The sequence below is a fragment of the Acanthopagrus latus genome, chromosome 13 (genome assembly GCF_904848185.1).
Source record: "Acanthopagrus latus isolate v.2019 chromosome 13, fAcaLat1.1, whole genome shotgun sequence".
NCBI lineage: Eukaryota > Metazoa > Chordata > Actinopteri > Spariformes > Sparidae > Acanthopagrus > Acanthopagrus latus.
In genome coordinates, this window is record NC_051051.1 from 4,029,273 (window position 1) to 4,056,384 (window position 27,112).

Genomic DNA, 27,112 nt, shown 5'->3' on the forward strand with positions numbered 1-27,112 from the left:
GCTGCTTTCAGTATGTTCTATAGTTTATTTCTATTCACACTTTTGTTCCACAGTTCATAAACATAGAATTAATCACAGAATTACTGTTACTGTTGTCCAGTATAGTTTGATGAGGTATTAAATCTGTGATGTCTAATCAAAATATTTTTCCGTATTAGCAATGTATGACTTAAAAATGTTATAATGTTCTTATTTTAAAGGAACCTTTGTTAACTTTTGTTCAGGTTAAAAATTAGGATAAATAAACAGACATGACAGACTGAACTATGTGTTATTATGCCTAAAGAAGGAAAATATTTTCCCAGGAATCAACATCGTGCTGGTTTCTGAGGACGACTTTCAGCTGCAGCACCAGTTGATGGAGAAATATTTCCGAACTGTTCATCCTCAGGACAGCAGAGGCGTCAAAAGTCGAAAGTCTGAAATGTGCGACCATAAAGAAAAAGACCACAAGCGTGGAAAGACTGCTAACTCAAAAACTCCAGAAATTAAGCACTTTCACCAAAACCAGGGCCATCACCGTCATCGCAACCAGCAGAGCATACATCAGTCAGATGATGACAGTCATGAGTAAGTTTGGAAATGCCTGTCATCATGTATGGAATCTGTGCATGACTTCAAAATAGTCCAAGATATTGAAACTTTCTATATGTTTCTTACTTTAATTTTTAAGTAAGGAGAATTACTAATTATTGATTTGAGAAAAATGATAATTATCGTTAGCTATCATGAGCCTCAGAGAAGCAACCAGTGTGTTATTAACACCCATGTTTTCTTTTTAAAATAGCACCCAGTCAACAGCAGACGACAGCATTTTCAGCGATCATCACCTCGACCATCGACATGAGTATGATGAAGTCAAGACTCATCATTCTCACGCTCACCATCACCATCCCAAGCAAAACCATCGCCATCATTCTCTTCCAGAAACGGCCTTGATTTCCTCAAGTGGTTCTTCATCATCCTCCTCTTCTCCTTCTTCTTCTTCTTCCTCTTCATCCTCTTCATCAACATCCTCCTCCTCGTCCTCCTCCTCATCCTCTTCTTCTTCTTCCTCGTCCTCTTCCTTTTCTTCTTCCGCTTCCACGTCTACCTCTAGCCTGTCTTCTGACTCTAGCCGTGAGAATTTATTACCACTCAAGAAGTCCCAGCATTCACAGTCCTGCACTGACATTTCCAGGAAGCAGAAGTACTTTGAAGGAGACGACACAGCCCCTTTGATAGATAAAACCGGTTGTCCAAATAGGCTCCCCGCCAAACAGGAACGAGAGAAGGGCAAGTCCTCTCACAGTGGCACCCTGAAGAACACTCGGAGGATCACAAGAGGCGCAGGAAATGATGTCCGTAAAGCCAAATCAATGGAGGCTCTCACCAGACCCAAAGACAAAGAATGGCATGGAGATGAGGATGGAAAGGAACCAGAGCAGAAAAAAGGTGAAGCCGTGAAGAGCTTAATGAAGGAAAAAATGAAGTTCTCTGCCTTCCTGAATGAGATCACTCGGCAGGTGCTCAGCCCGAACAGGCTCACCACTCTCGGGGTTACTGATGTTAAAAGACCCAGCAGTCCGGGGCAGGCCTCCATCAGATCCCGTAAGGTGAGCAGCAGCATTGAGAAACTCCGACAGCAGAGAAGTCGACCTGCCAGCGCAGACTCAACAAGCTCCAGCAGGCGCTCCCAAACCAGCAAGCACTCGTCTGGAATTTCTCACTCGAGGTCTTTCCACCACCATCAAAGTCGTCGTTCTGCAGACTCGGCCCATCACATGCACCGAAAGCCCAAAAGCTGCGGCGACATTAGCTGTTTGGAAAGAAGTCACTCCTGGTCTCAAAGTCATCATAGTCGCTCTCGTTCTTCTTCTTACAAGCAACACCACCACCAGCCTCACCAAGGTGACCATCACAGTTCTGGTCACCATCATCACCACAGACGCCACCACAGTTCCGCCTCTCACCATGGAGATCACCATAGTCCCTCTCATCACCATAGGGACCACAGCGACACATCCCATCACCATCGCTATGGAGACCACCATCATAGAGACCACCACAGCCCAGCTCATCACCACCGCCATGGAGACCACCATGGTCAGGGTCATCACCATGGAGGACGTCATAGTGATGCTTATCACCATCCCCATGGACACCATCATGGTCATGCTCATCACCATGGAGATCACCATATTCATCACCATCATGAGCACCACAACAGTCCAGGCCATCATCATAAACATGAGCACCACAATCCAGGCCACCATCATCATCACCATCATCATCATGAAGACCACCACGGAGAATCTCGTCATCACCAGCATGGAGACCACCACAATCCTGGCCATCATCATCACCACGAAGACCACCATAGTTTGAGCCATCAGCATCACCATGAAGATGGCCACAGTCCAGGCCATCATCACCATCATGAGGACCACCACAGTCCAGGTCATCATCACCATCATGAAGACGACCACAGTCCAGGCCATCATCACCATCATGAAGACCACCACAGTCCTGGTCATCATCAACATGAAGACCACCCCAGTGAACCGCATCATCACCAGCATGGAGACCACCACAGTCCAGGCCATCATCACCATCATGAAGACCACCACAGTCCAGGCCATCATCACCATCATGAAGACCACCACAGTCCAGGCCATCATCACCATCATGAAGACCACCACAGTCCAGGTCATCATCAGCATGAAGACCACCACAGTGAAGCGCATCATCACCATCATGAAGACCACCACAGTCCAGGCCATCATCACCATCATGAAGACCACCACAGTCCAGGCCATCATCACCATCATGAAGACCACCACAGTCCAGGCCATCACAACCACGAAGACCACCACAGTCCAGGCCATCACCACCACGAAGACCACCACGGTCCAGGCCATCACCAACAGGGAGACCACCACAGTCCAGGCCATCACCAACATGGAGACCACCACAGTCCAGGTCATCACCAACATGGAGACCACCACAGTCCAGGCCATCACCATCACCAGGACACTTACCATAGTACTAATTCAAAGGCTCACACTGCTGTCAGTCCACATTCCCGCAGGAAACTGGAGTCTCTTTCCAGCAAGGTGGATTCTCCCCGGACTATTGGCAGCCCTTCCAGTCAGGACGAGGAGCAGACGAGCTTCAGTGGCCCGACGTTACATAAAGTACGAAACTTCTCTTATTACTGTACGTCCATAAAGTAATTATTGGCAGGTCAATAGTTGCCAGTGTTATACACGGCTGATTAACTGGTTATGTAACGATGTTCCAACTAATTTGCCTTCCTATTGATTTGGGCACCAGTGTTGGCATCAGATTAGTTACTGGAGAACAATAGATTACTAATCCTGTACATATTTAATGGTGATCAAATTGACATTCCGAATCGTTGTCCTTCGATCTTCTTTCATCCTTTTTTTTGGAAACACTTTGTATTTAAGTCCAAGTCTGTTGGCCATTAAAAGTCTTCATGAGATCATTAACTTATCAACATTGATAAGACATTGTAGTGTAAACAACAGGCTTGCAATTTAACAATAAACACATTTATGATTCTGTTATTAAGTTTATTATGTCTGAAGAGTCTTTAAGCACTTATACTGGCCTTATTACCTATTTACTAACACTTAAACATGACTTAAATATAATTATTACCCCTTTTTTGACTTATAATATTATTTCTGAATGTCATTTGTCTTATCAAAAATCATTTTGTTCCCTTTCATACAGGAGAAGAAGAATGAGCTTGGTACAATCATGTAAGTGTCAGACCATTTTTTCAGTTTTGATTAATAGTAAAAGTCTAAATCCAAGAGACCATCGCCATGATTGTTCTTAGATTCATTGGTTACACAGTTATATCATGGAAAATATTCTTTATCTTGTGTGTAACTGTTCGATCAGGATTCTTCAGGAGCAGAATGCAGGACTGCATCAGAGTCTGCTGAAGACGGCGGTGAGGATGGAGTGTTTGGGAGAGGAGTTCATGAGCAGCCAGAAGCTTCTGGAGGCAGAACTTCAGAGGACACGTATGGAGCTGAGCAGCCTCACGGAGAGGTTTAAAAGGTAAAGACGCCATAAAAACATCTTGTTTCAACCTCCTCCAGTAACATGATACACACTCATACTTTGCAGACACTTGACTCAGAAAATTAGGCTGTCATGAAAATGTCACTAAATGTATGGTACTATTATAGCTTTCTCTCCGTCTGTGCCTTGTTTCAGACTACACGACAACTGCTCCTCCACACAACAGAATAACAGTCTTCTCGAACAAAAGCTTCATTCAGTGGTGAGACTGGAGGCTTTTTTCTACACTTCTTATTTTCGAGCCATAAATATGACACAAAAAATGCTATAAAAACAAGTTATGGGACATGTAGGAGCATATTCCTACAGATTTATTAAGGCAGGCTGAGCGGTAAAAACTCTTGGGGGTGAACATCTTATTTAATATTTCACTTTACTGAAGGTTTATCTGTGGTAACTGTGCCCCCTGTACTTCCTGTCAGACTCAGAGTATGGAAGGAGAACGTGAGAGGCTGAACCATCGTATCTCAGCGTTGACGGAGAAGCTCGCTGATGCGAAGTTCGCCAACAGCGTGGAAGCGTTCACCGTAAGAGCTTTCACCATTCTCCATTTTAAACTCCAAGCAGAGGCTTTTCTAAACATTTTAATAAGTAGGGGAGGGGGGACAGGAAAGGGTGGTGCCACAATGACTGGATTGTATTACTTATGATTTCTGTGGGTATGTAAAGACAAGACCAAAAAATACAAATGAAAGCTCTTCTTCATTTTTAATCAATAAACTAATCAGTTTGTAACCTCTACTTACTGTAGGTAACATCACTGCTACACAAAACCGATCTACATTTTCAGTCAGATGATGGCATTAATCAGGTGGTTCTCCCCATTGCTCCCCCTCCGGCTCAGTTCATGGACAACCACAACTATGGAAAGGCCACAGCCGGTGGGCAAGACCAATCTCTGGGCTCGGTTCCAGAGGAGGAGGAATCGGACTGGTCTGAGATGGGAGAAGATACCCCGCAATTCATAATGACAGGGTCAAACAGAGGGCAAGTGTGGAGAAACCGGGTGGGAGACATGGACAAAGACAGCGAGTCAGGGGGTGATGAAATATTCAGACCACACTCTCCACGCCCGCTGCAGATACCTCACCTCCAGTTCACCATCCATAATGAGAATCTGTCCGATGGCATGACAGGTGATGGCAGGATCTCCACAAGTCCGACCCACGGCAACGCCATCCTTATCCGGTCAGCGAGCCTGGAGGAAATCCCTTTGGCACGCCATCACATGCAGAAGGAGCTCAGGGGCACGGAGGCCATGATGGACCTCCACCACCGAGGGGGCGTAGGCATCGAGGATTTAGATAACGAGATCATTCACCACTGGAGGGCAGGCAACGGCAGGGACACGACTATGGAGAGCATGAGGTCCGAGGCAGAAGGCAGCTTCGCCAATCTGCAGACAGCCGAGCGGATTCTCAACCATTTCATATGCGAACAGCAGCCGGGTGAAGGCAAAGGTCAGAGCAGGGCTGAGATGCACGGCTGGATGGGAGGGCTCCCAGAAGAAGTGCTGCAAGGAGAGCGAACTCAGCTCTGACAGAAACACAAGTGCACCGTTCACTGTGTCTGACATCATAATTTACTCTGATCTTAATGAACTCGGAAAAGTTCAACGACGTTCTGTTTCAGTGGCTCGGTGGTTCAGCCTCTCCAATTAACATGAGGTTTGAGGAGAGCTGACCTTTGAATTCAAACTGTAAGATTTACTTTAATTGCCTGTCTCCAATTAACTTTTTACTTTTTTTTTTTTTTCAGAAAGCATAGCTGGCTCCCTCATTTGTTCCGTGATAAAAAGAAAAGTTATCTGAAATGAATAGCCTAATTGCATTACATAACCTTAACCTTAAAAATCAATACAATCAACATTTGCCAAGATAAACCTTTATTAGTCCCACAGTGGGGAAATTGGAGGCAGATTAAATAATATATATATTTAAACATTATGTGTACCTTGAAACTTACTCTGCAGCTTAGATTTGGTCATGTAATATTAAAGTGTAAATGTAATTTTGATGCATAAATGCAGATGTAGCTGTATTTCCTTTCCTGTTCTTTCATTTCCACAGATATAAAAAGTAGTTATTCTGTTTATTTGTTTGCTGTATTGCATGAAACATTATGTATTCATATAAGGTGTACTTCTTTGTGTAGGTAGCCATAATTATGTGTCGGTGATTGCTAGTTTAATGCTACATAACTGTGTTAAGCACAATCTTAAAATCAGCAACCGTTTTCCTGTTAATTAGTCTGGTTAGCATTTAATAAATGACATAATGTAAACTTACAAAACAGTTATGAAGTAGCTTTTAAATGTATATTTTCCAAAAGCGTTGTCCCGTCTTTGTGTGAAACTTTAATTTCCTCTGATACCAATAATTACACCTGCCGAAAGAAATTAAACTAATTTCTCAACCTTGAGTAGCCGTCATCCATGTAACTCATGTAACATCTAATAAAATGAAAACTGACAACATTTCTTGTATTTCTGATCAACTTCTATTGAAAGGGGATATGTATTGATAAAGATTGATCTAAGGAGGAGTTCTAGGATTAATAATCTCTTTAATGTTCTTACAGTTTGTGTTGTGTTAAGACTGCAGAAAGAAGCAACAGTGAGCTACATTTAGAACGTATCCCACCAAAAATGCCAGCAATAACATTAGCAAGGAAGCAAGCTAATTTTAGCCAATTAGCCTCAGCTTCATTAGCCTGCATGTATCTGGCATTGGTTGCTTTGTCATGTTAGCTGAATGATGAAATGAATTAGCTGGTGTTATCCAGTCAAGACAGTATTTTGCTACATTAGCTAGTCAGCAGTTCGTCTCTGTTAGCAAGCAAGCTAATGTAAGCTAACATTAGCCGGCTAAAACCAGCTTTTTAATATGGTTTACTCTCTAAATTTAAATTTGTTGTCTATAATACCAGCTGATACCTGCTAATACCCTGCTGCACAAGGGCTTAGTGCTAGTTAGCGTAAATGTTAGTATGTTAATTAGTGCATTTAGTTCAGAGCTCAGCTGTGCCGCCTCACAGAGCTGCTAGTATAACAAGACTTGCGTTTTCTGTTTTCTGTGAGTGGACTGTAATGAATATTGGACAGAATCCTACAATGTAGTTTCAGATACAGGACGTGGACTACATCTCCCAAACAGGCTACTAAAGGAAGCTGCCCTGAAGCTGACCTGAATAAGCAGAGGGAAAAGGAAGTGATGGGTCCTGAATCTCATTTTTTAAATACAGGTGTCGGGGGCCTCGTGCTGTCCTGCAGGTTTTAGATGTTTTCCCGCTGCAACACACCTGATTCAGATGAACAGGTCGTTATCAGGCTTTGGTGAAGCTTGATGAGGAGCTAAAACAACAACCTCATGCTCGGCACATGAGCTTTGAATGGTGAATTATTCTGTTTTCATCCCTCTGAGCTCCTCGTGGATATTGTAGGAATTACACCTCTGCGAATATATTACAATTGATCACAGACAATATCATTTTTTTAAATTCACACATATTACAAGAAGCAAAATGGAAACTAAATAAGATGTTTGAATATAAAGTATTCCTGTCGAATAAATGGCTCATCTTAAGTACATATCTCTATTTAAGTTGTGTTGTGAGGGGAAAGTTAATGGCTCATAACAGTATCCGCCTCCCTGTCAGCTTCAATTTGTGTTGTCATCTGTGTCCCTCTGCGTGAGTGATGGGTGCTGAGCAGACAATGGCCTGGATTCACAGACCAGTTTAATAGGATAGGTAGGCATTAGAGGTAAGTCGCTCCCAGCATCCAGGTTTGCCAAATCCAGTGTGCCAAATCCACTGTGGCACAGTGGATGGTACACAGTGGTCGGTGGAGATATCTGGACTTTTTTTCACCACTTTTTGGGGCGACAAATAAGGTGAACTTTGACGCACTACTTGAGATGTGACGCTCTGAAACTTTATTCTCAAGGGATTTGGCACCAAACCTCTCCGACTACAACCGTTGTTGGATTTAACATTAGTTCAAACAAAGCTATTATCATTGCGTTTTTTAAATTTTTTTAATGGCGCTTGCTTTGTTGCTACTGATTTTCAGATTCTGTGGTGAATTTCACTTTGCTCCTCTTCCTCTCTGAGTCTTCAGAGTCATGCCTCTCACCTCTGCTTCTTCCTCACAGACAGAGCACAGCATCACCCCTCATCGCCTCGTCGTTCTCCTTCCCCTATTCCCCCGGTAAAAGGCTCAGATTCCCCTCGCTGCAACCATGGTGGTGATGAAGATGAAGTTCCCCTTCGAGAAAAGGGTGAAGCTAGCCCAGGGACTGTGGCTCCTCTCCTGGAGCGCCACAGTGGCCGGAGCTTTGACCTTCAGCCTGGGATGCATCCTAAAGACCGAGCTCCGAAGGAGGGCAGAGGTATCGCTCACGTTTTACCTGTTAGGTCTATGAACCTCATAATTCTCTGACTTTGCTGGTTTTGACAATTTTTTACATGCAAGTTACCGATAAATTACAAACTAACTAATTACAACTAAAGCTGTAGTTGCTTGCAGTTTGATTGCAAAAGCGAGTAACATGTAATGATTTTGTTTCAAGGTGCAGCTACACATTGTTCCACTACACCTACATACAGTCGGAAGATAATCAATACTCCTATTCACCTTGATTATCCTTATATACATAGATCCTGTTAATATCTACTCTCGGGCCTCTTTGGTAGTTACCAGTCAAATATTGGCACAATCTTTTTGGACAAAACGTGAAAATGTAACAAAGTGTCTTGTAATGTGTCTTGGTACCGTTAAAGAAATGTCCTCATTAATTGGAGGCCAATAAGAGGTTGATAAACTGGTGACCCGGTTTGGACCCTGACTCATCTTTTAATAACCAGGCTCTGTCAATCTTAATTAGCCTGATCGCTTCGGATATTTGAAGCTTAAAATATGTTGACATTTCTCTGTATGTTTATCACTTTATAGTTCACACCACTGATTTTCATCCCATTTTGCACTAAAGGAAACTCAGTGAAATGCATGTTTTGGTTGTTATCCTGACACTAAAAAGAGTTTTTCCACAAATACTTGGTCTGGTCTTTAAAATTTCCATTTTTGCTAAAAATCAACCACAAATCTCTGTTTGTGTAGGAATTCTACTGGGAAAATCTGGATTAAATAAGTGAATGAAATGTTAGGGTTAGGGTTAGGCTGTGATTATTATCTGGTTGGGTTCAGGCACAAACAGCACTTGGTTAGCATGAGGAAGAGATCAAAGTTTGAGTTAAAATATCAGTTTTAATCACCTCAAAAATGACTGAACACAGTTCCGTGAAAAAATACAACAAAAACATCTGCAATTTCCCAACGTCTTGCTAAATAACCCAATCTCTTCATTCAGTGTACAAACATGGCCAAGCCCAGTTTTGCTTACAGACAACTTGTCCATAGTCAGGTGTCTTTTGTCATCATGGTAACAGAAATACGTACTACGTAACACGTAACAGTCTGGTTACGTTATGCAACTAAACCACTTGGTTAGGTTAAGTAGAAAAAAGGTAAATGAAGTTAGTTAAATACATCATTCTGTTAACTTTCAGACATCAGTTAAAACAAGTCAGTGTTGACTTTTGGTTTCACTTTTTATACTTATAATATTGTCACCTGACATCTCTTGCTGCACATGGTGTTAGAATGAAGGTATTTTCCTCAGAGCTTATTAGAAAGATTGGCTTCGGCTTATGTTCATAGTTCTGAAAGTCTAACATCATGTTGTTTGTACGGAAGTTGCAGGCAACCAGGGTGCAACTATCTCTTCACAGCTATCTCGGCATCTTGTCACCACCATCTAACATAGACTGCATCTGAACTACATCACCCAGCCTGTGTTGAGACATAAATGAATCCATGATTCGCAGGAACATACAATGCAAACATTTAATTCTGGCTCTACCGGTCCATTTTAGCTGCAGGCACTGTGCAGAAGGTGTCCTTGAGCAGGACAGCTGAGCCTCATCGGCTTGAAATGAGCCGCTCATTATGCTACTGATTAAACAGAGTTGCTCTTAATTCTGAATTATTACATGGGTGACTGTAATGCTGATGATGAAAAAAACATCACACGTGCATTTTGCAGACCTCAGGTTTACAAATAAATGTTTTTTGTTCATGAGAATAACTTTAGATTCAGGTAAATTCTGCCTCGTGTACTTACAGCCAACACACAGAAGTTATACTGACTTCTGTTGCTGTGATTTACTTACAGGTGATGGATAACTCCGACATACACATTGTGCCCAACACCCTCATGATTGTTGGTCTGGCCTCCTTGGGTATCAACTACTTTGCGTCAAAGATCTGTCAGGATGCTCTGGATGCCGGGCGATTTCCCCGCTGGAAGAACTTCTTGAAGCCCTACTTTGCCGTCTCTTGTTTCTTCACCGTCCTCATGCTGCTGGCCATCATCATGAGCTATGCGATGAAGGGCACTCTGGAGTCGTCTCTGAAGGTCGGCCTGAGGAACGGCATCCGCTTCTACAAGGACACGGACACCCCCGGGCGCTGCTTCCAGAAACAGAACATCGACCGGCTGCAGATGGAGTTCCAGTGCTGCGGAAACAACGACTTCAGGGACTGGTTTGAGGTCCAGTGGATCAGCAACCGCTACCTTGACTTCAGCTCGACGGAAGTGAAAAAGTAAGTTGACGTCTGACTACAACACAACGTCATAAAGTAACATGCTGGAGATCTTATATTCCGTCTGTTTCCTCAGCCGCATCAAGAGCAACGTGGACGGCCGTTACTTGGTCGACGGAGTCCCGTTCAGCTGCTGCAACCCGAGCTCTCCACGCCCGTGCATCCAGTACCAGCTCACCAACAACTCGGCACACTATAACTATGACTACCAGACCGAGGAGCTCAACATCTACCTCCGAGGCTGCCGAGAGGCCCTGGTCAACTACTACATGGGCCTGATGAACACCATCGGTGCTGGAGTCCTGTCAGTCTTCCTCTTACAGGTAAATTATAAGAAGGACTGTGGTGGTTTCAGGCAGTGAGTTTTTATACAGAGAACTATAGGAGTTTCAGGGATGGAACAGCTGGCACGATGTTGTGAAAAGACGCTAAATTTACAATAGACCATATATTTACATGGCAGCCATTTTCTTCTGGAGTCACGCCCAGGGTGGGAAGCCCATATGTCGTACTGTCAAAGTCAAATTATCGTCAGGAATCTGGCAAATTGTCTCATTTCACCTCGACCTGATTAATCAGCAACTGAAAGGATAATACAAAGTGAAAATACGAGGGGACACTGGGCCATAATTCAAGGTAATAAAGACATACTGACAACATGTTAGCTTCCGTTAGACAACAGCTAATGTTATGACTCAAACTGAACTTGCTAGCTAACGATGATAATGATAATCAGTTATGTTGTTTTACCTTGAAATATGGCCCCGATGACCCTCCAGGTTTTTCCAGTCCGTCATCCTTTCAGTTGCTGATCAGTAGATAACAATTCCCTACTTTTATAAAACTTGCAATCTGGAACACAGAAGTTTATCACAATCCCAGAATTTGATCTTCCCACCCTGACGGAGGAAAATGTCCACTGTGTGAAAAGAAAAATTCAATTCTTGCAGTTTTTGTAGCTCAACGATTTCATCATTGAGAATTCTGGCCAGATTCTGAGCATACATCAACCATTTCCTGGTTCATTTATTGCGTCTCATGTGGCACAATTGTTTACAAATTCCACCAATCACCACTTACATCTAAACTTCTCCACCGTCCTCCTCCGCAGGGCTCTGTGCTGGTGAGCCTGCGCTTCCTGCAGACCTCCATGGACGCCGTGGCAGGGAATGAGAACACGGAGATTGAGACCGAAGGGTACCTGCTGGAGAAAGGCGTGAAGGAGACCATCATGGAGTACCTGGACCCTGTGCTCACGTTCTTCCTGCTTAAAAACCAGGTGGAGGAGGGAGACGCACCTGCTGCCCCGGCAACCACCTAAACCACCAACGATGTACACACATGTAAATACTTTTTACAGAGAGAGGGCAACTATTAAATTATTTGATTTTTAAAACACAATATTAATCAGAACATTTCTATGAATTTCACAGATTTTAGGGTTCATGTTTTTTATTGTCAGACGCAAAAGTAACGTACATGAATGAATTCTACATTACTGTTCTGTCCCATTCAAATCCCCTAAGCTGAACTGATTTAACCATGTATTGTAAAACATTTGTTAGCCAAAGTCACGCTGTGTGATCCTCAGGTCACACACAGAAGTTATAAATCCGTCAACACTCCTCAAAATAAATATGCTCAAAACCCCGGAGCACGTTCTTTATTTTTTATTACCGCTCAGTCTCATCTCCCCTGTTATTTACACAAATTAAAACCCTTTTGTTATATTTGTTTCTGCAAAAAAATGACTCCATTCATAACATTTGCGTTGCTACTTGCATTCTCATGAGCCTGTGTCAAAAGCAATAACACGATCACCAAATGAAACAGAAATTTGTGAAGCGGTGTACACAATTTTTCCTTTTTTTTTTTTTTTGTTTGGTCTTACAAAAGCATGAATGTAAAGCTGACTGTAGAGAGACGTGAAGCACAACGGCACTATGACACAACATAACATTTGACTTATTAAAGTTTGAGTTTACTAATTGGAGTGGAGTGACTTATTGCTTCTTCTTACATGCAGACGTTAAACACTGAACTCCTCATGTCAGGCGTCACCCTCCATAACAGGCACCCCGAGTGTCTAACCTCCCCTGAAGCTCTCCTCTCCCTGCCAGTGAAAGGAATGGGATTATGAAGATTGATTAATCTGTGTCGGTAATGCCGTGAAAGCCATCAAGTGTGTCCTTTGTTCTGACACCTTTGCGAAAGCTTTTAATCCAATTTGTTAATACTCGACCTGCTGAGCCTCGCAGTTAGACACCTGCGTCAGGTGGATGTAAGATGCAGAGACACCATGCTGAGGCTTTGTTCGCTTGTAAAACTATAAATACTGAAGTACTAAACACAAAGTGATGGATTTATGTCCCTGATAAGTTCATTAAATTAAAAAAAAGACTTTTATTTTACACCAGAAACAAACAAATAGGTTCATCTTTGAAATCCATTTGTAATGTCAACCCATGTGAATAGTTTTATTAAAGGTCCTTTTAAAAACACGGCTGTGTCTTGAGTGACTTTCTTGGAACAGAAGCGCTTCATTGTAGACGCAGAATTAAACATAAAAAGAATCAGTCACGCTAGTTTTCTCCACGGGACCTTATTTCAGAAAATCATAGTGAATGGAGAAAGAAAAATAATGTTTTGATTCAGTCGTATTGTGACATGAATTAGACATATGATGTCTGTCAATATGAAAGATGATTTTTGATAGGAGAAACTTGCAGTTTGTCATAAAACTAAAGAAATAATGTCACAAAAACTTGTAACAAAAATTGCAGCACTGCGCCTGGATATAATCTCGTTTGCAGAACTGACAAACTCTCAATTTACAAAACTGATTTATTGTCCGTTTTTTTAACCTTTTCTAGTAGCTTTTCTGTGCAGAGTTGGTGGCCATGTTGGTGTTGGTGACGTGTGTAGTTCACTGAGCGGTTTAACACAAAACAAGAAGATATTTTGCTTGAATTATGACTGTGACTCTTCACAAACATCATGTTGTTCTATATTTCTAGATTCATTAAAAATCTCCGTATTGAGAGTTTAACAATCAGTATTTGTTATAATTTTGATTCCCAGGTTTATAACAGCTGTTATTCATGCTATATCTTTTCATTTTGAAGGTGTGGTGTTTAATCTCACCACTAGATGTCTAATATTTCCATATTTTCAGTTGGATATACTGTATAACAATGAGGGTTATTCAGGACTGTAGGTTTAAACTGTATGAAAATATATAACACACTTGATCATTATATATTTCTATATAGTGTCAGGGTACAAACCCCTTAAACTGATACATAATTTAGTAATACAAATTGAGCAATGTCAGACCTACTGTAGGTCACAACTGTGCAATAACTTTAACTTTTGGGAAGGTTAGTGTGTAGTTTTTGTTGAGTGTGTCACAAAGACATGCTGGTTAATGATCATTTTTGAGGCTTTAGCTGACAACAACCTTTACATATTGCTTTAACTGAGTGCATTAGAGTTAACAGGTATTTCTACTCACCTTGTCTGCATTATAATAACAACAAGGATGTAATTATGGCACAATAACACCTTGTTGAGGGACTTTGAACACTGCCACATTCTCAGCTGATTAAATTGTGGTTTATTTGGTTATTCTTTTTTATTTTGTCATTCAGCTGTGAGTCAGTGTCTCTCTGTCTACACTTTAAAATTCTAACAAAAAAACAAATAAAAGTGGTTTGAATTAAGCTGCAAACTATCAGCAGCAGCCTCCAGAGCAGATGAATAAAATTAATCTGCTGTCTGAGCACTTACAGATGCGATGACGTCACGTGATCACGTGGCGCGAAGACGACGCGCTCTCACATATTCGAATCTTTCTCTGACTCGTTCTCGGGATCCGACCATTTTGAACCTGTCCCGGAAAAGGATCGTTCAGAACGCACACAGTCCTGTCGGTCATCGTAATGTCTAACGATCTCGAAACAAACACGTTGGATTATTTGCTCTTAGCCGTTGAACATGTCGTTTTATCCATAAATACAAGGTTTAGAAAGTGGGGTTCGAATCTTTCCCGAGTGGCTGTCACGCCCAGTGAAGAGTCGTTCAAAGTGAGCGAATCATCCGCGGGTCGCACACTCTAACTGTTGCAGCTGCCCGGAAAGCTAGTTTTAGACAACTGGCTAGCCGTAGCCAGGGAAATAACAGCGAAACGTTGACTAGCTGATGTATTTAGCTACAGTATTTACAGAATTAGCAGGATAACATCCAGACAATCGGCTGCAAGTGGAGGGAAATCTACCACAGCTGGCAGGTAGGTGGACGCCGGACACATTGTGTTCCCTCACTTGTTATGAACAGTGTTTTGGGCTGTTGGGTAAACACCGAAAGATAAAATAAGTTAGCTGACAAACCACTTCGAGGGACAAACTTGTCGTCAGCCGGTGACTGGATGTGTATTATTGTGTCTTAAAGTTTCGCAGTAACCCGTTAGTGACACTCTGTTAGCTAGCTAGCACGGTCGCTTGTCTTGCCCTTTTAGCTAACCATATCTAATTAAGTGTCGTTGAATAGTTCCCTGGTATGTTAGCAGCAACCATTGTTTCCGTTTGTTTGGGAATGTGTAGGACAACTTGGGTAGCTAGCTGGTTAGCCCTTGTCCCACGGGCCTCGGGTTATTATGTCTCTGTATTTACCGCCTCTAAAATGTTGGGATATCATTATTCAAACCCTGTTGTTATGTAAATTTTGCTGAATAACAGTGACATGCTGGGGCTAAATCACAACTGTAGTTCAGCAGGGTGAGGTCAGCAGGAGTCGGCTGGGATGTTCTGGTCGTTCAGGGTCTTTGGTACCACTTAGTGGCGCTGGTGCACACTGAGACAGGGGCTAAATTAGCCTGATTACCTGTTTATAGAACCATGACTAAAGGATGTGGATGAGGTTGCATAATGTCAGTGAGGATCCTAATGTTGGTAGTAACTGTCCAGTCATCTCTGAAGCAGTTATTGACTCTTTATTTTAAGATATATTAGGCTAATGTTACTATGAGCACCATACAAACACATGCACATCATCATAGGCCACTCAGGTGAGAGAGTTGTACATAATGTAGATGATTGGATTATAAAAAGTTTTAAATGAAGAAATAGCACATGTCTGTAGGTGTCCCATACCATCACACATGTAGATCAAGCATATAGGATGTATTCTGCATGGATAGATTAGATGGTTGATAATTATAAGGATGCATTCACCCCCAAACTAAAGTCAGGTTAAGTTTTAATGTCCACAAATCATTTCTGGAGCTGTAAAGCAAAACAGCGTTGCAGCGTTCTCCTAAACACCTGAACTATACGGGGACTTAAACATATGATATTCAGAGTTCCCATGTGAAATATCTGATAACACTTATCTTTCCCTGGTCTCCTTTTCCAGTCCAGATGCACAGACTTATTCTGCCTGTCAAAACACATTGAAATATACGGTACAGTTTGTGTTATGTTATTGTGTATTGTGGCTGATTTCGTGTTTGTTCATTGTGTTTCAGATTAGAGATGGAAGGAGATGACTGCAGTTTCCAGCCAGATTCATCGGACGACCACTCGCAAAGAGGAAGTGTTGCTTCCTCTGCGACACTTTCCCGCGGTACGGTGCAGCAAATGATGACAAAGACACAACATGGAGGACCAAATAACTCCTCAGTGTTTCCAAATGTGCATTGTTTGTTTTTGTAGCAAACTGACTTTCCACTTTGAAGTGGTTTTGTTTCCATTGGCTTACTCGTCTTTGTAATATTACTATTTGTGTGTTCTCACAGCTCAAGATGTGCTCATATACCTGTTTGGGGACAGCGCAGTACACCTAACAGTGGAAGGACTTGGCACTGTCAACGTGCAGGAGTTGAGCCGCAGTGTTCGTGATGCTCTTAATATTCCCGAGTCTGTACAGGATGCCTTCGCCCTCTGGCTCTGTTCTCCTCTGCTCGGTAAGAACGTTTCCCTAGACTTTTACAAATGTTGTGTAAATGCTGCAAGTCTTGATCTTTGGCACGATATGTGTCCAGTTGCTTGAACAAGTGATATAGCCTTAATACATAACTGTACTATGTAAACACTATGTACTATGTACTATGTGTTACTCTGTAACATTTGCCTTCTTGTTATTCCCCAGATTTGCAGTTGAAGGCAAGGCATCAGCCATACAAACTGTGCCGGCAGTGGCAGGACCTGCTGTATCGCTTCACTGAGGCCTCAGAGGATGACATATCACAAGGTGAGGGTTCAGTCTGTGTGTCCATGTGTGGACAAGCACTAAAAATTGTACAATTTCGTCGTTTCATACAGAAAGATTTCTGCTGGAGAATCACAAATTGTTGACCATGTATCCACTGACAGAAGAGACACGTGGGCGGCAATAGCAGTGCAAAGCAATAAAAAGACAGATTGTTAGTTGTGTGTCAACACGTCTCTATCAGCTGAACAGTAGATTATTTGTACAAACGATTATACAGTTAAATGAAGTATGGCTCGATGACTACTGTCCCTCATATGAAAAACTCCAACAAAAAACAATGAAACAAAGTCTTCATCCTCTTCAGTCTGCGCCATGATAAACTTTATCCACTACTGAATGCCAGCTTTGGTTAAGATAAACAGTGTTGTGTAAGAGATAACCATGATTACCTCCAAGCTGTGTGTAAATGTCAGTTTATCATAGTGAGAACACAGGAAATGCATTCTCTGATGCTCTCCCCTTCCCAGTAACCTGGTTTCTCAACAGCATGTGAGTCTAAAGCCAAGCACAGGCAGTTCTCTGCAGCTGTTCCCTGTGGATTTACAGCTTTCATATAAATTGCTGGTGCTTAGTGGTTTACTCGGGGTAAATAAAGGTTAAAATGCTGTCAGGTTTGTGAGGAATAAATAAAAGTTAAAGGAGGGAGTTTGCATTGTAAGTAATAAACTCCCACAACAGAACAAGTAAAGTAAAAAGGATGAAACACCTTGAAAATCAAACAACACGAGGAGAGACCACTTGGAGAGAACAAGCCGTCACTGCATGTGAAGTGATATAACTGGACACTTCCCACATTTATTTAGACCACATCAGATTTTTTAAAGTAAAGGACAGATCTGTTGGCTCTTAACACCTCGATCTTCATACAGATAGTATTCAGGATGAGGGATGTTCAGTGAACTCGACCAGGCAGCGTGTAGCTGTGTCAATAATATGGTGACCATTTTATGACATTATATAAAAGTGTTAGTTGATCAATAAAATCATCTGAAGATTTGATTGGTAATGGAACTAATGGTCATTTACAGGCCTCAATGTAAGATTAAATCAAAGCTTCACAGTTTTTCAAGTCTGTCTCCAAACTAAACTCGCTGCCTGTGTGTGTGTGTGTGTGTGTTTGTGTGTGTGTGTGTGTGTGTGTGTGTGATCAAACTATTTTTACTATGATGTTGTAATTGTTCCTCCTGTTCACACTGGCTGTGAAAAGCTTCCTTTCTAATGTGAACTGGAAGGTGACAAAATCCACAGTCCTCATTCTGTATAAAAAATGTGTCATCTGAAAAAGTTCATCTGAAGCTCTTACAGACCTTTCAGAGATGATATTTGTCGTGTCCCTCCACTAAAAATCACACAAAGCAGAATTTGTATGAAAAAAGACAATAGAAATGTACGAACATATCCTCAGTGTGCTGCAACATGAATCTCCCATCTGTAAAGTGTAGCAGATGTGTAATCTATTCATGCATAATGTATTGATAGGGATGCTATAAACACTCATAATGTTACAGTGTCATATAGCAGCAGATATAAAGCTCTACAAGTATGATCGTAAACATCAGTGATCACATTTTATGACCATGAGGAATAACAATTGATATTTTCATCTGCTTAGGATGTTCTTATCGAGGATTACAGCAACTGTCATGATGCAGTGATTTAGACATGGGTTACACAGAACACCATGTAGTTCAGTACTGATGAAGGAATACTGGATGTAAGAAAAGTTGAAATATTCAACTTCCTGTTAATTGGGAGAAGACAAAAGTATGTGGAAGTGTTGGCTGTTGCTCTGTCAGAAGTGTTCGCCACAAAGGACTGCTGGTGAAATGTAACACAGTTTTGATGAGTTGTAAATGAGGTGTCAGGCTCTGACTCAGAGTCTGGTGTTGTTTGTCATCGCTGACAGTCAAAGTAAAACAGCCCACACTTGATTGTTTGTGGTGTGTCGGGTCCTGGCATCACTGCTGCCAAAAAAAACACAACAGTGAGAGCTTAATATTATGGGGAAAAAAAAAGAAAGAAAGGTACCACCGTCTGTCATCAGTATTGCATAATCCCTCGCATGTCGTTATGTTTTGTGAGTGGGCGGGGCTTCCACTGACAGTACAGGATGATGAGTGGGTTGGAGGGAGCTACCACAGCTCTCTCATCCAGTGATGACTGGACACACTTAATATACAATAACTGTATATAATATAATATGGTGCCTGATCCTAACATGTCCTTGTCCTCTCTCTGCTTTCCCCCCCAGATGAACCATATCTCCAGTTCCGTCGGAACGTGTTTTATCCCAAATCTAAAGAGCTGCAGGTACAATTAACCCGAATTTTCTGCAAGAGCATTCATCAGTGTTAGATACGAGTGAATTATTGGGAACTTGGGAGTTTTAGTCAAACTGGTGGCGCACACTTAACTCAGATTGGGCTTTTAGTACATTTTCCCATTAACTGTTGGATAATTGTTGTCATTGTCTCCCTCCTGAGCAGATAGAGGACGAGGCGGTGCTGAGGCTTCTGTACGAGGAGGCCAGAAGCCACATTCTCACAGGTCGATACCCCTCCGACCCCGAACACTGGACGGCTCTCGGAGCTTTGTCTCTAGCTCTCGATGAGGGACCTAATCTTGACAGCCAACAATTTACTACCACTATAAGGTGAGTTAGAAACAAGTCTGCATGTTGGTTTTGGTATTCAAACCTATAATTGAAATAGAAACTGAAAAAAGCACATGTTTTTTTTAAGATATAATTATGGTTTATCTATAGCCACATTAACTTGTTCTCGTTCATTCACACAGTTGTGTGCCATTATTCTGGTTGATCATTAACACATGATCCTGCTTCACCTTCTGTTCTTGCTTGGAGAGCTTTTTGTGAAGTTCACAGTTGTCTTGGTTTCAGTTCGCCTTTTTAGAAAATGAAGAAGGATGTAACGGCCCTGGCTATTATTTTGTCAAATGGTGAAAGGACGCCTCGCTTCAACTTATTGTACGAAAGAAACAAACCGCATGACCAAACTCACAACCCTCAACCTACATATTCTAAAGGGCAGCTGGTAGACTGAGGAGCTCCGAGTGCTGCGGCACAATCAGCGACAACAGGTTGTAATTTGATGAAAATCTAGAGACATTGTGAAAAAGGTCAGCAGTGCTCCTTTTGTTCCATGGGGCTTTGTTTTTCTTTTAGATGTGATGAGAACACTCATTGTGCCATGGCAGTGTTTTACAATTGCTCGTTAGTTTGTGAGTGGTATGTGGAAGAATGCAGAAAACACCGTTTTTGATTGGAGGGAGATGATCACGGCAGCGCGTCAAAGAGACTTGACAAAGACTTGATTGTAATTAAAGGGCTGACAATTATGAATACTTCACAGGACCTACATCTGCACAAAGGAGTGTAGACACTCTTCTTATTCAGGTTACTCTTGACACACATTGCAGGTTGCTATAGTTATTAACATACTTCTAGATAGATATTTATATATTTAAGAGGAAGTGTTTGTTTGCTGACAGTGTTGTCATAATGTCTTAGTGTTTGTCTGTTGTGTCCACTTCCCTTTAACTGCTGTACATCATCCTGAAAATATAATCTTCCTCATTTACTTGTTGCTTAGCCAAAATAGACTATTCAATGTCTGCACTTCATCAAAACAAACAGAATTAGGACTTCATCCCTAAAGTACACGAGTAGTCACATAAATGACATGATGATGGACATGTCCTGAATACAGTCGAATCACATCCTCAGGATATGATGTGATTGGATCACTGAGGAGAAGAACAACACAGATAGCACTTGATAATCTTGGTATCTAGCTGCAGATTGCCAGATCTCTAGGTAATGATCAGTTGACGTCATTTATGACTGAATTGTCCCACTTAGACGGATATTTTTATATTGTGGCATGAGTGGGTGTTATTGAGGAGATAAACATCTTTCAATTAAGCGATTGTGGAAAGGAAAATAATCTGCAGTGTAGAGTTTTTGCAAAATCTGCAAGATTGAAGAAAACGGATGCCTTAAGGAGAAATGTAGAGAATATAGTTGCACACACAAGCAGATTGCACTTCTGCCGGCGTCCTCTTAATTATAAAGAAGGCGCAAACAAAGCAAAGGATTAAACCGTAAATGTTAACAAAACAAATATGAACTGAATATGACAAAGATAGATTGGCAGATATAAGATGCTCTAAATCCAAAACAGCGTAACCTGATTTCATCTCCACAGAGAAAAGAAGCTGTCTTCTTTTCTGCCGGCTCACGTTGCGATGGGGAGCGGAGGTTTGTTCTCCACTCTGAGAGGGAAGTCGAGCCGCCAGGCGGGGCTGGAGCAGAGCCTCCTGGAGGCGTACAAGAAGATCAGCACATCTGCTGGAGACACTCCGGAGCCCACACAGCTCCTACACCAGTACCTCAACACATGTCACACTCTGCCTTACTATGGGTAAGGACTTGAATAATAAGCCCTTTATACTCTGATATTGTTCCATCGAAGTTAGGTTTTGGTTCAATTAATTCACATATCTTCCATCACTTTATGTTTATTTGGTTTTATCTTACCTGAACCACACATACAGGTGCGCTTTCTTCCTGGGGGAGATTGACAAACCAGCACAAGGGATTCTTCAAAGGGGAAAACGCAAAGCTGTGAATGTTGGCATCTGCCTGGAAGGCGTTTATGTGATGGATGTCAAAGAGAAGGTGAGCAGCTGTGTTAGCAGCTCTCTAAATCAACAACACTAAGTGTCTCTCTTCATGCGTGTGCTTACTTGTATAATCATCGTGCACTCTGGAGAAATGTTAGAGGCAGTTGTCTTTTCTCCTCATGATATCTATCCTGATTTCGTCTTGTTGAACACGTTTCCTTGCAGCACGTGTTGCTCGGCCTGCGTTTCAGCGAGCTTTCCTGGGACCACAGCTACCCAGAGGAGGAGGGGGACTCACACATTCTGTGGCTGGAGTTCGACGGAGAGGAAGACGGCACTCCTGTGAACAAGTTACTAAAAATCTACTCAAAACAAGTAAGTAAATGTCTGTGAGATCATGTTAAATTCATAAATCGCATGACAGGATTATACTTCAAATTTAACCACCAATTTTATATATTATGCCCCTTTTCCACTGGTCAACTTAAACCGTCTAAGATCCTGCTTTTGTGAGATGGGAATGTGTAAACTCAATAGAGGCTGTCTCAACTTTGATCTAAACATAAGACCGAGGTGAACACGCTAAATTCTGACGCGTTGTTAACATCCGGTGGTTACGCCTGAATAAAAGGAAGAAGAATGTGTGGAGTAAAAGAGGTGAAATCTTATTTTGAGTGCAAAACTTTGTGCCAACATTACCCATAATCCAATTTAGCCACTGAGTGACATCACAGAAGCAGTTCATCATGTTATATGCAGCTTTCATTTGGAGCCACAAAAGACTTTTTTGAAGACCTGTAAACAGACTTTAATTTGTGGAGGTACCCTTTAACATCTGTATGTTGTCATCAACCAGCATACTTGAATTGCCTCAGACCTGTTGAGTTCATTGTGTCGATTGGCTGTTGATGAGTCATGCCTGTCGTGGTTGACCTCCACTGTTGTTTGAACATCAGTTTAAGAAACATCTTGCTGCTGGAGCGTTTGGTGCCAGGTGTAGTCCTGTTATGAGTGTCTCGCTTCAAATAAGGATACGCAGCGATCTCTAGAGATCACACTGCACCTGGTGTCTGTGAGAGCAAATAAGCCCATTTGTCCTCAAAGGAGCTTAAAACTTGATATTTAAGGTTGAAATCGAACAGTTTTTTTAGCTCACGTGTGCATCATCCTGACTCGATAATTGTTAGGTTGAAAATGAGGGTATGAGCCGCCAGATGGTGAAGAGATGTTATTATGTAACATAGAGACAGTCATAGATAATCACACCAGGCCCTAATCCAAGCCTGATGCACCATCACAAAGTAAAGTCGAGTTTTTCATTATGTGTACCAGACTTAATCAGACTTAATCATTTGTTTGTTTTTTTTCTCCTCTCGACCAGGCCGAGCTCATGAGTGGGTTCATCGAGTTCTGTGTGGAGCTGAAGTCTGCGTCAGAGGTTGGAGCTGCAGCTGGAATGGACGGCGAGGTGAGTCAGTCTCAGCAGCCGGCAGGACAAGAGGGCAGCAAGAAGAACGGGCGTGGAGGACGGCGCGGGATGCTGAGCAGGCAGAACAGTGTCGTGTGCAATCGGGTGCATTCACTCAACACCATCAGCTACGTGGACAATGGTGAGTTTAAAGGTCACATTAACACCTACGTTGTAACATTTCTGGAGTGAGCTTCTTGGAGTAATTTAACAATATTTGTCTTCTAGGAAAAGAAATCAAGCGCTTGAAGCCGAAAAGAGCTGCGTCCTTCTTCACCCGACAGGCGTCTGCGCCCTTGTACTCCGCCGTGCAGGTGACGGAGAGTCTGGAGCAGGGTTAGTCCCTCCGCTCAGCTCGGCCCCCCGCGCCTCTCAGAGACCAAACCTGAACATTTTACACTGAGATTTAAAGACTCGAGACATTTAACTGATAATATATGAACAAGAAAAGGACCAAGCGAGGGATCTAAGTGTGAGTGACAATATTTATCTTTTTGAAGTTGTGTATATTAAGAAGAGTACAGTAATGTGAAAAACAAAACTATTAACAGCGATGCTTCCAAGGTTGAACTGAAGTGGCTATTCGTTAGGTGATTTGTAATTCAAGCCTTAGAGGAATCCTCAGACGGTGACTCCATCATTGACTGTATATCATATCATGACCTTATTGACCCTCCTCCAGCACTCCGGAGCTGTGTACACTGCAAATACTCAAATATGTTAAACCTCATTTGACTATAACCACTGCATTACCTCTTTTTACTTCATGTTTGTTGGAGGTTTAACATCAAGAACACCTCGATATATATATATATATATCCCCATATGACATTAGACGTTTTTGTAACTTCTCCTCATAACACACATACGAGTTGCCACAAACTCTTTACAGTCAGCATGACAAACAGTTTCAGGGGGCCGATCTAAAGGGCGTGTTCCCGACTATTCTGCTTTCTCAAAACTGCCAGTGCCTTGTTCTCGTGAAAGGGTGAAGACACTTTAGAAAAGTAGAGTTAGAATAGTTTAGCGGGTGGTGTTGCAGATCATCAGGAGTCCATATGGGAGCACACTGTCTGGGATGTGGGAGTTTCTTGTAAGTACACTCGTTTTAAGATGTCGACATGATTAATAGGTTCAGCTGGTTATCGTGGAAAGAAAGTGCAGATGTCACGGATAGCTTCTTTTTTTTATTTGTAAAAAGTGAAATGGTGTTACTGTAGTCAAAAACGTGTACAATAATAGGACGTTTTGGTTACACATCCTCAGCTGGGGAGCGTGAATCGATCTGCACCATCAAAATAATCAGATTCAAGGAAATAAACAGCCAAACCATAAACAAAGTTGTAGAAGAGTTAATCTGATAAAAACTCTTTCAAAGTGGATATCCGTGTTCAGATCTTGACATAACTCATCATTTGCTCGGTCAGACCTGAATTTCAAGATTGAACCGATGCAATTCTGCACTTGTGCAACTTTTGACACGAACGAGACTAAAAATATCCTGTTTATTGGTTCTGCTTTAACTGACAGAATCAACAACTCGACTAAACTGCAGCCTACATGTCTGTATTTCCACGTGAAATGATTGTTTTGATTGCAAATACAATCACTCATTATTATTTTCATTGTAACACTATACCGCCGTCATCGTTAAATACTCCTGTGGGTTTTTTTTTTTAAAGGAGCACTATGTCGTTTTTGGAGAAGAAATTCACACTCGTTTACTGAATAAACCAGCTGTTCTCAGAGGAAAATATTGACTCTAAAAAAGGTGGCAGGGTCCGCCAAATATAAACAAAGTAAAACAGTATGAAGTTTTGTTGTTGTCCTTTTTAAGGTCAGTTTGTTTATTCAGTCATGAAAACAAAGAGAGTTTGTTTATTTAGTTTAACACGTTATACATTTCAAGTAAAGGAACATTAGAGGTCCAGTGTGAAGGATTTGTTGGCAAAAATGTAATATAATGCGCACAATTATGTCTTCATTTGTGTGTAATCACCTGAAATGAAGAACCTTTGTGTTGTTGTTACATTAGGATGAGCCTTTTGTCTTCTTGTAGAGGGAGCAGATCCTCTGTTGCACCACCTTGTTTCTACAGTAGCCCAGAACGGACAAATCAGAAGCTGAGAGAGGGGTGTTTAGCTAGTTACGTCTGCAAACTTTACCCACTAGATGCCTCTAAAACCTACACACTGGTTCTTTCAATGCTTCAGTTCATCTGCATAATCAAAAACCACCAAATTCTGAGATGTATGGTCTTCACGGGTTAGCGACGATGTGCTCTGTGTGGATGCTGAAGCCGAACTGATGGAGAACCGCTGTTTGAATCTCAGCCTGTACACCAAAGCAATCCTGTCTATCATGCTGCAGCACAGTTTGCTACCTTAACAACCGAGACGGACGTCTGTATCCGCCATGCGACGTCTCTCTGAACGTCACCCTAATGCTGATACAAGGCAGTTTTTTGTCTTTGCTGCACATTTAAACAAACGAGCTCACCTCACTAATAGCCATGAGAGGAGGTGTACATCTTTCTAATACCGCCTTCCACTTGAACGTTAACGTCCCCGACCTGAGATGTGGTGGCATTATGTATATTCTTCCTGACTTCTCCTGAGCATGATTGTTTTTACCTTTCTATGCTTCGACTTGTTTATACGTCAGCTACAGTCTGTAACCTAACCACGGCAGCAGCAGTCCAATATATTGTTGCTAACTTACACTATGCATGTCACATTGTAGAATAGCCATTCCGACAGACTACACACCATGTGATACTGCACTATTAATATTAAGACACTGTTTATAAATCTTGTACGTCTGCAGATGTTTTTGTATCGTTTGTTAGCTTTTACGAGAGGATATTTTTACTTTCATTTTCATATACTCGTCAGTGTTTGTACACAGTGAAGTGAAGAAGTAGGTCATTTTAAGCATTTTCCAATCAAGCAATCACTTTTTAGAAGCATTAAGTGCCTTTTTTTTTGTTTGTACTAAGTTGTCATCTGAATGACTGTTTTATGAACCAGGAATGGACATTTTCTGTTGTATCTATGGTTTAAAAAAAATACTGAATTGTGTTTTTTGTAATATATTTCACACATTTTTAAGTAGACCATGCATTTCACCTTTTCCTAGCTGATGTGAGTGTATTGATATACTGGATAACTACACTGGGCTGCTGTTGAACAGTGTATTGTGGTTCCTTCTGCCTTCATCAAGACATGTCTGATGCTTTTTTTTTTTTTTTTTAAATAAATGGATGCAAATGGGCCCATTTCTCTGAACATATGTGACAACATGTGTTTACTACTTCACTACCTGAAGCCACACTGAAGTTATACATATTGTCACTGTTGGTACATTGTGTGTGATGGTATAGAGCCAGTAGGTTTTTACCTTTTTACCTATAATACTCACACTTTAGCCAGCCAGCATCATACAATGCTTATTTAACCTTGTGATGACATTGTGATGACAATGCATCTGTTGTTCAAGTTCATTTCATTGGTCAGTATCAGTTCTGACAATCTACAGCCATCAATACAAACGTTCATATAAAGGGGCACTATGCAATTTTGATATTTACACTATGAATTACGTAATAATACAAACTCAGAAATATTTATTTTTTCCATAACTGGTTAAAGAAGTTGTTTTCAGAGAAAAATAACGATCAGAGAACACTGTTTGAAGGTACATAAATGCATATAGCACATGTAAACACAGTAAAACAGTCTTAAACTGTATTTTCCTTTAAGGTCAGTTTGTTTATTTAACCATTAAAACAAAGAGTTCGTATATTTAGTTTGTTTAGCCACAAATTAAATGCCAATGAAATCTTTGTCGCGCATCTTTGATAAGCGCTCATTTAGTTGCTGTATCGCACAGTGACATGCGCAGTGGCACACTTCCGGGCTTATCTGAAAGCCCTACAGCAATCCTCACTTGTATGAGTAGTCATC

At 41.6% G+C, this 27,112-nt stretch overlaps 3 protein-coding genes across 5 annotated transcripts; all 3 read left to right on the forward strand.

Moving 5' to 3' along the window:
* Positions 1–2,382: 2,382 nt before the first annotated feature.
* si:dkey-273o13.3 lies at positions 2,383–6,577 on the forward strand. Its single transcript, XM_037120124.1, has 7 exons — positions 2,383–2,720; positions 2,825–3,176; positions 3,742–3,770; positions 3,916–4,077; positions 4,237–4,303; positions 4,524–4,628; positions 4,946–6,577. Exons 1-7 carry the CDS (start codon positions 2,383–2,385, stop codon positions 5,639–5,641), a joined length of 1,749 nt encoding a protein of 582 aa, XP_036976019.1. The 3' UTR covers positions 5,642–6,577.
* Positions 6,578–7,094: 517 nt separating this feature from the next.
* On the forward strand, positions 7,095–12,758 carry rom1a (retinal outer segment membrane protein 1a). Of its 3 annotated transcripts, none has more exons than XM_037118477.1 (5): positions 7,095–7,494; positions 8,256–8,492; positions 10,335–10,765; positions 10,842–11,088; positions 11,877–12,758. In XM_037118477.1, exons 2-5 carry the CDS (start codon positions 8,343–8,345, stop codon positions 12,084–12,086), a joined length of 1,038 nt encoding a protein of 345 aa, XP_036974372.1. In that variant the 5' UTR covers positions 7,095–7,494; positions 8,256–8,342; the 3' UTR covers positions 12,087–12,758. The 3 variants fall into 3 exon arrangements, with proteins under 3 accessions (XP_036974372.1, XP_036974373.1, XP_036974374.1); XM_037118478.1 differs by lacking the exon at positions 7,095–7,494 and adding an exon at positions 7,518–7,864; XM_037118479.1 differs by lacking the exon at positions 7,095–7,494 and adding an exon at positions 7,902–7,994.
* Positions 12,759–14,704: 1,946 nt separating this feature from the next.
* On the forward strand, positions 14,705–26,434 carry frmd8 (FERM domain containing 8). The gene is made up of 11 exons (XM_037119925.1): positions 14,705–15,053; positions 16,290–16,387; positions 16,560–16,727; positions 16,913–17,014; positions 19,287–19,345; positions 19,522–19,688; positions 21,262–21,477; positions 21,611–21,734; positions 21,905–22,054; positions 23,061–23,289; positions 23,376–26,434. Exons 2-11 carry the CDS (start codon positions 16,297–16,299, stop codon positions 23,486–23,488), a joined length of 1,419 nt encoding a protein of 472 aa, XP_036975820.1. The 5' UTR covers positions 14,705–15,053; positions 16,290–16,296; the 3' UTR covers positions 23,489–26,434.
* The last annotated feature ends 678 nt before the right edge of the window (positions 26,435–27,112 follow it).